The 13,344-nt window shown below is 43.7% G+C and overlaps 1 protein-coding gene across 11 annotated transcripts in view; it reads right to left on the bottom strand.

The window, feature by feature from the left end:
* Positions 1 to 13,344, bottom strand: part of ELMO1 (engulfment and cell motility 1) — a 540,114-nt gene that overhangs the window by 316,982 nt on the left and 209,788 nt on the right. For all 11 annotated transcript variants that reach the window (XM_035020922.1, XM_035020919.1, XM_035020915.1 and 8 more), the window contains 4 exons: positions 11,946 to 12,097; positions 9,340 to 9,418; positions 3,715 to 3,765; positions 804 to 926 (listed from right to left, as the gene is read on the bottom strand). In XM_035020922.1, coding sequence (XP_034876813.1) covers positions 804 to 926; positions 3,715 to 3,765; positions 9,340 to 9,418; positions 11,946 to 12,097 — 405 coding nt within the window. The remainder of the gene's footprint in view (positions 1 to 803; positions 927 to 3,714; positions 3,766 to 9,339; positions 9,419 to 11,945; positions 12,098 to 13,344) is intronic.

Consider the following 13,344-nt stretch of genomic DNA (forward strand, 5'->3'; position numbering starts at 1 on the left):
CCACCCCCACCCTCGGCACTGATCACTGGAGAATGGAGGCAATTAATTCTTCCACCTGAATCAGTATCACACAGGGAAACCAAATGGCCCAAGTTGTCTGGGAACTTGACTCCAAAGCTATTACCATTGATGGTATTAGGACCAAGGGCCAAGATCTGTGGCCATGTGATATCAGGCTTTCTTATCCAATAAAAGAATATGCATGTGTTTGATGTATAATGAAAGAATCCATTTGCTTTATTCTCTGAGCCTATGTTCACCTAAATTTTAAATATATTCCCCCCAAGTTCTGGGGCGTGTTGGGTTAAGCATCTGACTTGGGCTCAGGTCATGATCTCAGGGTCCTGGGATCAGGCTCCCTGCTCAGCGGGAAGCCTGCTTCTCCCTCTGCCCCTCCCCCTGCTCATGCTCTCTCTCTCTCAAATAAATTTTAAAAAATCTTAAAAAGTATATATTCCCGGGCGCCTGGGTGGCTCAGTCGTTAAGCGTCTGCCTTCGGCTCAGGTCATGATCCCAGGGTCCTGGGATCGAGCCCCGCATCAGGCTCCCTGCTCCGCAGGAAGCCTGCTTCTCCCTCTCCCATTCCCCCTGCTTGTGTTCCCTCTCTCGCTCTCTTTCTGTCAAATAAATAAATAAATAAAATCTTAAAAAGAAAAAAAGTATATATTCCCCCAAGTTCTAAGATGATAATAAAACAATATCATCATCTACAAATTCCTGGTTTGGGAGTAGCCCAAGAAAAGATTTTTAATAACCACTTTCTCTCCCGTATATGCTTTTGCTGCGGTCCAGCGAGCACTCACCTGGTCCTGGGGGTCCATCTTGGTCATCATCCTGTCTTCCAGAAGGTTAAAGGTAAGCACCTGCAGCACATACAGCTGATGCGCCATTTCATTGTTGATGGCTCTCTGAGCTCGGATGACATGCTGGGGAGATAGTTCAGAAATAGTATTTTTTTTAAAAAAAGGAAGAAAGAAAAAGCCAGCAACAATTAACTTAACCCCCGTCATTACGCCAAGTAAAATCCCAGAAGTCTTCAATTGGAGGCCCGGAGATTGTAGGTTGGTGGGACCACCCTTCAGAAGAAAGGTGAGGATGCAGGTGATCTTGGAGCTTTTCTTTCTATTCTGGCCCAATAAAGTTCCTGATGTTTAGGCCAGACTCCAGGTAAAGAGCTGCTCTGTGCAGCAGAGAGCAGAAGAAAAGAAGGCACTGGACATGTCCTGGTGATCACAACTATATAAGTCAAGAAAGTGTGCCTGACGTAGAGTATCTTGAAGAGAGCTGTGGATTTCTACAACAGAAGCCTTCCTCGCATGCAACAGAGAAACAAATCGTGTGTGTGTTGTAAGCAATTTTGCCGTCATCTTGCCGTCAACAGTCTGACAGGTGATCCAACTTCTAAATGGGGAAAAGTTTTAGAAGCAACATAAAAAAGCAAAGTACCTATCAGGCCTGCAGTTAATTCACCATGGAAACTATCCAGAGACCACCACCACCACAATGCAATGAGAGAATTCATTTCATGTAATGCATAACTTTACTCGCCTGCTAACAATTAAATGAAAAACAAAATGACCCTTCCCCTTAGAAACAGAACCAAAATGCAACAAATATAAAAGAAACGGCAGGAGACTAGATATGGGGAGCCTTTGCCCGCACCGGAGCTGGATCACAAAGGAGATTGAACGCTTGGGCCTAACATATGTCTTCTTTAGCAGAGACCATGGTTATCCCTTAAAAATGCCAAAGGACAGGTCAATGTGGCTTTTTGAATGTGCTAGACCCAAACACGTCTTGCCGTCTGAAAGAACTTTCTCAAGGTGCCCCAAAACCAGCATGCCCTTGGACTCTACACCCTGGCTGGGAGTACCGTGTCAAAATAGCCAGTTAAAGCAGGAGGGGTGGGGAGAAAAATGAGGAACAGAAAGAAGTCACTGAACCAAGATAATGGGGGTGGTGGGTGTGGGAAGCTAGGCAGTGAGATAGGGAGGTAGAATGAAACGCCATACCCTTCCAGTTCAGAACAGAATGTTAATTCAGAGTAAATATTTCATATCCGAGGTGTATAGGCCATCTATTTTATTAACAATTCAAAAGTATCTGCACTCCAAGTTTTTGCCTGAGAGTATGAGCCTTGAACTTCCAGCCATCAAAGTCTCATAGGAGAAGTCCCATCGAAGCAAACTGATCTTTCAGACACGGTGGCTTTAGCCATTCTACCCACCCCCTCTCTGGGCATTCCAACTCTGACTGCCACACCCAGGTAAGAACAGCAGGCTAAGACCTTAATTTAACATTTCTCATCCTTTGTCTCTCCACTCCCCTCCTCTCCCACAAATACCTTCACTGGACTATGCTCTAATACTGCACTTTCCACTTTTACTAAGAACCAGGATAAAGATTAAACATATTATGAATCCTCCTGCAATCTCTACCCAACCATTCTTGGACCAAAAATCTATTCGAATGCTCTACCAACACCCATTTCATATTCCAGGTCCAGGGGGAGAAGTATGTCATCCCCGAAGAACTGGGGTACCTCTTTTATCAAACAACGAAAATTACACTCATATGTTTCTTTTTATCCTAGTCAGCCAGGAAGTTCAAAATCAAACTCGATGACAAATTGTAGTCATTGCTGTTGGCTCTGGATTCTAGAGTATTTATTGTGTTTGCCCTCATAAGATTTTTAATTTTCAATAGCCTCATTGTATTGGAATGTGTGTGTGTGTGCACGCGTGTGCATGCGTGCATGTCTGTCCGTGCGTGTGTGTGTGTGAGCTTGCAGAACTCCCTTTTGAAATCATAGAAACAGAAATTGCTTCTTTGGTAAGCTGGGAATCAATCATGCGTGCTTCTTTCAGTCTTTGGTTAAAGTCAAATAGCGGATAAGGCCTCAGGAAATCATGCCCTTCAATTTATTTCTAAACATTCACCACATAACATGCAGGGCTTCTTTTGCACTCACATTTCAGGTCATTTTTGCATTGCAGTTAACCAGTGGATTCCATGTACATCTTCCCTGCTTGTCTCTTGCAAAGGGGCCCAGGGAAATGATGGTCAGAATTTCAGGACTTCTGTCAGAGTCTGACAGGTCTCCAGTTAGCTTCCTCATTAAAAACAGTATAAGCTCACACCAGTGGATATTTTTAAGTCACGGAGCCCCTGATTTCCTACATACAAAGCTAAACTGATGGTGAGGGGGCGCCTGGGTGGCTCAGTCGTTAAGCGTCTGCCTTCGGCTCAGGTCATGATCCCAGGGTCCTGGGACGGAGCCCCACATCGGGCTCCCTGCTCAGCGGGGAGTCTGCTTCTCTCTGCCCCTCCCCCTGCTTGTGCTTTCTCTCTCTCTCTCCCTCATGTTCTCTCTCAAATAAATAAAATCTTAAAAAAATGAAAAAATGAAAAACTAACATGATGGTGAGTGTAATAAACCTGCCCCACCGGGAGAGATTTCCTCCCCTTCCTGCCAGACTGTCTTTCTAGGGCAGTTCCAGAGATGACTCCTTCCAATCATATGAGACCATTCCTGTGGGAAAGCCTTGTTTATTCCAATTCCAAAAGCACACTTCTGCCTCCTTTCTAGTTACTACTGCTTCATCACAGAAGCAAGTCACAGAACAAACCACAAACTGAAGCCAAAAGGGGAGATAAATGAACGCACCAAACCATTCCTGCCCAACAAGGTGGTCACCCCATATAGGTACTCACTGTTAAAATGATGGAACGCAGTTGCTTCTGAGCCAAAATATTCGCCATCTCCTGTTGAAGAAAAACACACCCACACAAAACCTTAGGTTAGAAAACTACACTTCAACATGGCCCCAAATGACTTTATCCAGGGGGTGCTTCCTAACTGGGTATCAGCAGTATTTCTGATGAAAGAATAGGCTCCAACAGGCAGTAGTATCCAAATTGCTTTTTGAATGTTCTGTTTAGGTAACTGAGCCTTGTCCAAAAGTAAAGGGAAGGAAATCTGGCACCCGCAAACTTCTCCTTTTTTAGGAATTTCCTCCTCCCAGGAAAAAGTGAGCATGGAATAAAAAGCAAATACTCTGGATAAAGGCAATGGTTCTCCATTCAAAAGGCCCATCAGCTTTTCTTAGACTACACATGTACAGGGAGGTTTTACTAGGAAACGTGCCTGCACCAAGGAGTCCCAATATTAGGGCAGCATCACTTTAAGTCTCGAAGTCTTCTAAGAGCCATTTCATCTTAATCTATGCAAAACCAAAGAGTGAGTGGTACGTACTCCAGGGCTTGAAAATAGTCTATGCAAGTCAACTGTGTGGTGCTTTAGGAAGGGACAAATATCTGAGCATGGGCTAATCTCCGAGAGTCCACACTCCGCATTGCTAGGCCTCCTTTCTGTAAGTTGAATTTGGGGCTTTGGCCTGCCGAGCACAGAGGATTTGCAGGTGACTTTATTTAAAGAAGTGATTCACAGACACTCTTTCTAAATATCGAGACATAGATATGAAGCTGAAATTATAAAGTTGGGAACAACCTTGGTGCAAACATTCAAAAACATATTCAGGAAGGCACTTGAATGGGTTTTTTTGGCAGGGAGGGGCTGGATTTTCGAGTTAGAGTTGCTACTCTTGCTGAGTAGAGAAGAAACTAGGCTACAATTCAAAACCGCAACCGTGAACTCAATCACGGCGAAAATAAACTCGCAGGAAGCAAGGAGAGCCCGGATGCATGGGCGGGGAGTGCAAGGGGGACACGCAGGCGGGCTTGGGCAGGAGCCGAAGGTGGGGACTTACAGTCAGAGGACAATCAAGGATGTCAACACTGCTCTCTACACCAACCTAACGGCGCCATCGCCACCACAGAAGGGAAAGCAAGCAGGAGAGAAGAAGGGATGGAAATTCAGAGCGCTCTGTTAGAGGTTACAACTTGATGTTAACACCCCTGCTGACCCACTGCCTGGCAGAGAAAAGTGCACAAATACGGTGAGGTGTTTCAAGACACCTTCCACTCTGTTGAAAACAAGAAAGCAAGGACAGTGACGCATTGGCAAACAAGGGACATGGCAATCTAGAAGGAACCTGTCTTTCCTTGGTCCACAGAAAGTGGGGCTTGCTTCCGAACGCAAACAGAAAGGTCCACTTTTTCTCCTGGACCCAATGAAAAACAAAGGGCCCAAAGGACCCTGTGGCTCTTTTAGCTTATTTTCTTTTATAAAAATGAAATTACTGCCTGACACACAAAAAAAGAAAAATATTCTCTGTGCCTATTTTAGCCTTTTTTTTTTTTGAAATTTTAAAATAAGTTAAAAGGGATAATATAGTTCCAATACGTACAGCAATTGTTGTAATTATCTTTGACATTGTTTATCTTCTTCGTAAGACCACGGTCACCTTAGGGGCATAGACACTTCCCTTTTCATCTTTGTATTCATGCGCCCAGAGCACTATGTTTGGCACAGAGTAGACAGTAAATGTTTGGTGGAAAATGAAAGAATATTTTCTACTACCCTCCTAAGGAACAGAGAAGCTTGGTCAGAGAGAAAATAGAAAAATCCTTGTGCACATCATGGATTTGTTGTTGTCGTTCAATATTAGAAAACAGTTTGAGTAGGGGTGCCTGGGTGGTTCAGTCATTAAGCGTCTGCCTTTGGCTCAGGTCATGATCCCAGGGTCCTGGGATTGAGCCCCGCGTCGGGCTCCCTGCTCAGTGAGAAGCCTGCTTCTCCTTCTCCCACTCCCCCTGCTTATTTTCCCTCTCATGATGTCTGTCTCTCTCTCTCTCTCTGTCAAATAAATAAATAAAATCTTTAAAAAAAGAAAACAGTTGGAGTAAACTTGAGGCTCCGTGGAGAATATTTTATACCATCGAGACAATATAAAAGTATAGATGGGTATAAATATGGATATAGGGATATTGACATGGAAAGACGTTCACAAAAGTTTAGTTTTAAAAGCAGTTAAAGTAAATAAACTGCAAGTAGTATGATTCCATCCAGTGAAAAAATGTAGGTAGAAGACGCTTTGCACAGAACAAAGCAGGCCCATGCAAAGTGTGACTAGTTGCAAGGGTTCTGTTTGGGGCACGCACTTAGAGGAGTCTTTCAAACTTCTTCTTTTGAATCTGTATTTTCTGATTTTCGCACCAAATCTTTTAACTTGCAAAAAGGTTTTCTAATAATGTTTGTGAAGATCATAAATATTTGTAGAGAAATTTGGAAGGGACCTCACCAACATGCTTGCCATGAGAACAGTAAAATAATGGCAAGGAGTTGTAAGGAAAAGGATCCATTGGCCCTCACCTCCACAAAACAAACACCCCTTCCCTTCTTTTGTGCAGAGAAAGGGAGAATGTCCCACATCCAGGAGGCAGGGGGAAGCGGGGCATCCCTGCCCTCACCCCCCCAACCAGAAAGCCCCCAGGACGCCTTGGCAAAGCAGGAAGTGTTACCCCAGCCCTCAACAAACCCAGGCCTCTACAAACCCAGCACTCTCTCAGTAAGGCCCACTCAATGAATGCACAACGGAATTATCACTCCAGTCTGCCTGCCAAGTAAAAAGACCACGGTGGTATTTTTCTTCAGTCAGAAATAGGTGTTTAAAATCTGTCCGAATTCATTTTATACATTTTGAAAAATAAAGCCCAGATAAATAGAGTCCTATCAATGTGTTTGGTTCAAAGTCAGGAAGAGAAGTTGAAATAAATGAAATTTTTTCACTGAAATGGAATTTATCCAATGTCCTAAGGCTTTAAAAAAACAAAGCTGTTCCTGTAAATCCAATAAATAAATGTTTAGATTATGTTTTAATTTAATTGGAGTGAGAAAACAGGCTTGGTATCTTTCAGGCTCCAGGGAGTTCTTCACTCGGCAAATACCAGAGAATTCTCTGGGTGACGCCTCCTGGCCAATGGAATTCTCTGCAGAGGAGATCAAGGCCTAGGTGGGACTCTGATCCGCTCAACAATCAGATCAAGTTCCTTACTCCCTCTGACTCTCAATTTCCTCATTTGTAAAGAGGCAAAATAAGGCTTTCTAGTGATAGGAAAATAAAATGAAATAAGACACAAAGCACTGAACACTGAGCCTGGCACAAGGCAAACTCTTAGAATATCATCACTGATGGCAGGCTTTGGTAAATTTTCCTATTTATCTTAAAAATTCAGAAAGTTTAATTTTCCACAAGAAAAGCTGATAACAATACATAATATAACCCAGATGATACCCCCAATTAGCATGGTCTTCTGCTTTACAGGCTCCACTAACCTTCAGAAAATAACATCAAACTTTTCTATATTACGAACTTGAAATTAGTTTTTTAGAGCCAACTCTCTCTTAACTCACTGAAAAATATTTTTTAATTAAAAATCAAAATATTCCTTTTCTTGACAAACAATAGTCCCTGACTCATCTTCAATTCAAAACAATTTATAAAGTCCAAGTTAATTTTCTGTGTTGTTGCTATTTTTATTTCGAAGACTAAATTAGAGTCTAGATATGCTGCTGTATGATTATATACACTCTACCTTTCTCAGTTGGATTGTTTTCTTAAATTATGTAATGTTATTAGACTACCCTTTGTGATTTATTATCATTACAGCAGTATATTGCCAATCTATGTCATCTCAGTCAAATATTGTCTAATTTTCAAAAAATAAAATTTGATTCTCAGAACCCAAACCTAATGTCATACCGGTCTGCCATTATGTTTCACGGTAATCATTATTCTGGAGTCAGTACAGATTGGCATCTGGTCCCCTATTTTTCTGTGGTCATGCGAATCCAATTCAGTAGATTAACAGTAGTTCTTGGTGTAACGGGAAGATGCAAAGTGTATGCATTTTACTCATGTCTAGATCCAGGGATCCAAATCATAGCAATTAGGGTGGGCATGAGTTTTTGCTTCCTCTAATCCAAACTCTTCCTCCATAGGAAAAAGAAAAAGCCCATGAGGTCAGACCAGGTGGCTTCTTGCCCCGCACTCTACTCTCAGCTACCAGTTCGGCCAGGTGTCCTTGGTCTGGCCAGTAGAAGGATCGATCAAGCTTCTCCAGGGCTATGTCAGGCGTGCATATGTGTGCTCTGTCAAGCAATTTGCTGGGCTGCTAGAAGTTATCATGAGCTCAGCATTTAGATTTAGATATAAAAAGAGCAGCCCCACCTCAGCTTCCACCTGCAAAACCACTCTTAAAAATCCAGCCTGGAGCATAAGGCTTAGGGAGGGCAGGCCGCTCCTGGCTCCCGACACCAAACCCAATGCACAGGAAACAATAAAGTCACTCCACTCATTGTGCAAACATAGCCCCAAGGAGTGAGCAAATAATTCTAAATGAAAAACAAACCAGAAACCCTCACGCTTAGTCACTGAGGTTTAAAATCCTTGGCAATGAAAAAATAAAACAGAAAAAAGAAATTCTCTAGTGTTCAGTGTTCAGTAGCACACTAGCTTCTAAATTCTTCTACAACAATTTAGTGGTAACTGTCACAGAGCTCCCAGTATACTTTCTATTGGTTGAAAGATCTCATATTTCCACCCAGTTTTTAAATGAAGTGAATTGTGTGACCAAGGTACACAGTATGTTATGTTGATGGGGAAAAAAAAAAAAAAAAAACCATGAATGGATTCTGAGGGGTCAGCTACATTCCAAGACACACAAAATGCCACTTCTTCCACATACCCCTCTGCAAGGACCCTTTACCTCACTGCAGAAGAACCAAAGATCTACGGACAAAGGAGAGTATCAAGGGATAGGTTTCACATGGGTACATTTAAGGGGTTCCCTTCTCTTGTGGGCACAGAGGAAGGGAAACGGGTGGCTCAGTCCCCCCCACCACCACCACACACGCACATGGACAACAGAAATGTCATGGAGCAAAGAGCCCCCCTGACTTAGGAACAGTTACCTCAACCAGGGGCAGCGAACTCTGTGGCCTTCCTCCTGTCCTTTCCATCTAAACTTCCATGGGCTAAGCGGGACACCTCTCAGGGCCTCAGGGTCTTCATCAGGAAAATAGGGACAATACCTCCCTCGCCCTAGGGAGCATTCAGAGGCATGCCAGAAGATCTCGGCGCTTCCACCTCTGCTTCCCCCAGGCTTTCATCTTCTTATGTTTCAAGCTTCTATGTTGGGTTTCACTGGACGCAAGGGCTCTGCCCCTGGAGCATTCCTAGCATTCTTCCTCAGACAAGGGCTTGAGCATCTCCACCTACTTCCCACGGGATCTGTGAATGACCCCAGGCTGGCCAGCCAAGCTGCAGGGCAGCGGGGAGGCCTGAGGAATCCCCAGGATGGGAAGGAGCGGGCACTCGTTGCCCCGACAGTTGCCAGCCCTGAGTACAGTCTTAGGACCAAAGAAACGCAACTTACCTGCCTTCTCTCATCAGGGGCCTTCAGGAAAAGCGCATTAATCACTGCAATGGTATAGGTTTGGATTTCCTGATCTGTCCTGTAAAGACAGAATGGCACAGAAAGTCAAAACAGGCTACCTCTGAGTCAGACCATGGGAAGGGTCATGATCTCCCCCAAAAAAAGACGAGCGAGAGAGGCATGGCCTAGAAAAAGCAGTTGGCAACTAAGTGAGAATGTATTTCTTTTTTTTTTTTTAAAGATTTTATTTATTTATTTGAGAGAGAGAATAAGAGAGAGCACATGAGAGGGGGGAGGGTCAGAGGGAGAAGCAGACTCCCTGCCGAGCAGGGAGCCCGATGCGGGACTCGATCCGGGGACTCCAGGATCATGACCTGAGCCGAAGGCAGTCGCTTAACCGACTGAGCCACCCAGGTGCCCCGGGATTTTATTTTTTTTTTAAAGATTTTATTTATTGGAGAGACAGTGAGAGAGCATGGGGGGGGAGGGGCAATGGGAGAGGGATAAGCAGACTCCCTGCTGAGCAGGAAGCCCGATGCGGGACTCGATCCCAGGACTCCAGGATCATGACCTGAGCCGAAGGCAGTCGCTTAACCGACTGAGCCACCCAGGCACCCAGTGAGAATGTATTTCAACCATCATGAGGAAGGGAACGCTATTGGGGGAGGACAATTACTATTACTACCTGGACAATACACTGCTCAGCACAGATCACCCAGAAAGTATAGGTGGTCAGCCTCCTCTCCCCTTCGTCTCTGTTAGGCTTAAATACATGAACCCAGGGGCTGTACGTGTGGATATGTGTGTGGGGGGCTATGATTTTCTGTCTGATGCATGAAGTATATCTGGGACCAGATTTGGGTATCCCTACACTCCTGGACTTACTACAAAGGAAACTGCTTTGTCTCCATGGCAATGCTATTACATATTCTAAAAACCTATTTCCAAATAGAAACTTTTTAATAACAAAAAGAACAAGTTTTTATTTTTAAAATTTGCAAATTCGCTTTTCACTGAAATGAGATCAGAAATTCCAAAGCAAGCAAAAATCTCACAGAAGCCACGAGGTAAACAGTAAATAAGAAGGACCCAAGGCAGAAACAAAGAGCTGCCGGTGAGCTACACTCAGAGATGATTTAGGGAGAGGCTAAGTGTGGACCACAGCCTTTGGCAGGATGGAATCCAAAGCCCAGTGCCCCGCAGGCTGGCTGTGTGGCCTTGCATGAGGTCAGGGGGTGTCCCCAAGACAGCTTCCTCATGTGGAACACTGGGAAAGAACACACTTACTTTAAGGTGTTGCTTTTAGGGTAAAATGAGTTAATGTACATAAAATCCCCAGCACGGCACTTGCCAAATTAGAAACTCTCAACTCTAGCACAGCACACTGTGAACACACAAGTATGCCCTCGAGATCCAGAGAAAAGACCCAGACTGTAGAATTAATACATTTCACATTCAGGGAAATGTGAAACTGGTATTATTTCTAGAGCGTCATTTTAGAGCATGTGCTCATTTTCCCTGAGGCCACAATCCACAGCTTGTGTGACTTAAAATTTTACATTCCGGTCACCTTCCCCCCTCTTAAATGAAGGCAACATCTAATGCACTTTGGTAGGTTTGCATTATGAACAGTTAACCTTTTTGGTACGCTGAGAACTACTGAATATTCCCTCACATCCCCAGCCCACATCCCCAACCCCAAAAGGCCAATCATATTTCCTCTTGAGAATTTGCAAATGTGACCTGAGAGACCAGGGGTGGCAGTTACTGGGAGACAAGTCACCTTAGTGTCGACCAGTATACTTGAGAAAAGGCCTGTTGTGACCACTCCAAGGAGGCCACAGTTTCTCTCCTTCTCAAGGCTTAGCTACTTAAGTCATTCCTGGGTTCTGTAAAGTCCCCCAGGATCCTTTCAATGAACTCCCTGTTTGTGTAAGCTACCTCAGGGGGCTGTTGCTACCTGGAACTCCACATACTTTAATTTATAAAGCAGCATTGTACAGAGGTGTCCTTCTCAGGGACAACCTTACTAATTGCCTGAGTGGAGAGAAGGAAAAGAGCTCCAAAGCCTGCAGGCTGCTAAGTGCCTTGCCTTCTAGCTCAAGCCTCTAGAGATAAAACACATGCATTAGAAAAGACAAAAGAGGGTCACTGTAATCACCTTGAGCCTAAGAAGGAAGCCTACCTTGAAAAATTCCTAATTATCTATGAAAATACTCATTGTATCACAGAAAACACTATTTTTAATGACAAAGGAAAGATGCTGTTGAGAACTTAAGAGAGCAAATTGCCCTATGATGTTAAAAGTAAAACTCTACCGGTATCTATCGACATTCATCAGAACTGATTGCCTACAAAAAGCCAGGCACTGGGGACAGAAGGATGCCAAGAACAGGCATGGGATCCCACTTCCCCCAAGGGGCCAGTCACTGGGCCATATCAGTGTGGTGGGGGATGGGTACGTAACATGGTGTGGTTAGATGCCAAATCAAGATTCCTTTTCTGCATATTTAATCAAACCAATCAAAAACCTTTCCCAGGGCTTTATGGTGGCTGTCTACCAGAATCATTTCCCCTTCTCACATGGGAGGCAACTGCATGCTTACCCTTGAAGATGTGGGATAAGTTGGCCGATAGTGATCTCCTGAGCCACCTTCTGGTAGAGGTCGTGGCTATTGAGCACCATTGACTCCAAAATGGCCAAGGACCGCTGTAGGATTGAGATGTCCATGCCTGATTTGTTGACAAAACTTGCTATCTGAAAATCCAAGGAGGACACAATTGACCACTCACGGTAAACAGAGCACAGATGTACAGAAGGGAGCAAATCAAGGAAATCAGGAGCTCACTCAAGAAACACCAGACACGGGATGAAAAGTAGCTGGAATTACAGCAGAATCGTAAGAGATGCATCAAGTCAGCGATGACTGCTCATTTTATTACAAAGCACCACTTATATCTTACTTCTATAATTCTGTAATAAGCGATTCTAAAAAGGAGACACCTTCAAGGAATTATTGTCTGGTTTTTCTGGGCTTTTTCTTCCCGGTTTAGCTTTCAGAGGCTGATGATTTCAACACATATAGTTTAAGGATTCCTGTGTTTCTTTGAGGCAGTAATTTCAACATATACTAATAGCCATTCCCTTCCATTCCCGGGCTACTCCTTCACCCACACGATGCATGATTTTTATGCTCATATTATGACCCTGTTACATCCTTACGGGACTCCCACAAATCACACTTGTCAACACAGTTCAACTGGCAACTTCTCGGTCACTGGCTAGTCTCCTGGTTATTCCACAATGAAACACTCTTTTCCCCATTCCAATTTCTTATGGTTAAAATAAATTCTTCTCATCTCAAATTTAGCAAACAGGAAAACATTTAAATTAGCAGTGCTAAAAGTTAAAATAATAGCTTAAGCTCTAAAATACATTCCCTAAGGAATTAATCACTGAGGCCTCAAACATAATAAATCACAGCATAAGAGGGAAGTAAAATAAGGGTTAGAATAATGGATCACACTAACCCAAACACATGGATACCATAAAGGTTTTATTTTAGAGGCCTCATTAAAAGTTATTACTGTCTGTTGACAACTCGCACTAAAAGGCTGTTATTACATTAACATAATGACTGCGTTCTTAAAAACTAAATAATTTGGTTCCATGACAGACTGACATTTGCTCTCTTCCCCCTCCCCCCAACCCCTGGCGATGCTGATTTCTTCCTTTCTGCTGTCCCATCAACCCCTTCTCCTCATCCCCCCTCTCCATCCTTGGACAAGATAAAACGCAAAGGTGCCCATGGCAACTGCCGTTACCATGTCCGCTGTTTCTAGCTAACAACTCCCGACTGGAAGTAGGGGTAGCCAGTATAATACCAAGACCCTCTCTGCCCGCAGATACCTCTGGATCTCAGGGCTGGGCAATACATGACAGAAAGGAGTGTAGTATAGCAATATGATGATTTTATATTCCAAAAAGCTATTATTTTATAACAT

This window comes from Mirounga leonina, unplaced genomic scaffold (assembly GCF_011800145.1).
Source record: "Mirounga leonina isolate KUSES-001 unplaced genomic scaffold, KU_Mleo_1.0 Mir_174, whole genome shotgun sequence".
NCBI classification, from domain to species: domain Eukaryota; kingdom Metazoa; phylum Chordata; class Mammalia; order Carnivora; family Phocidae; genus Mirounga; species Mirounga leonina.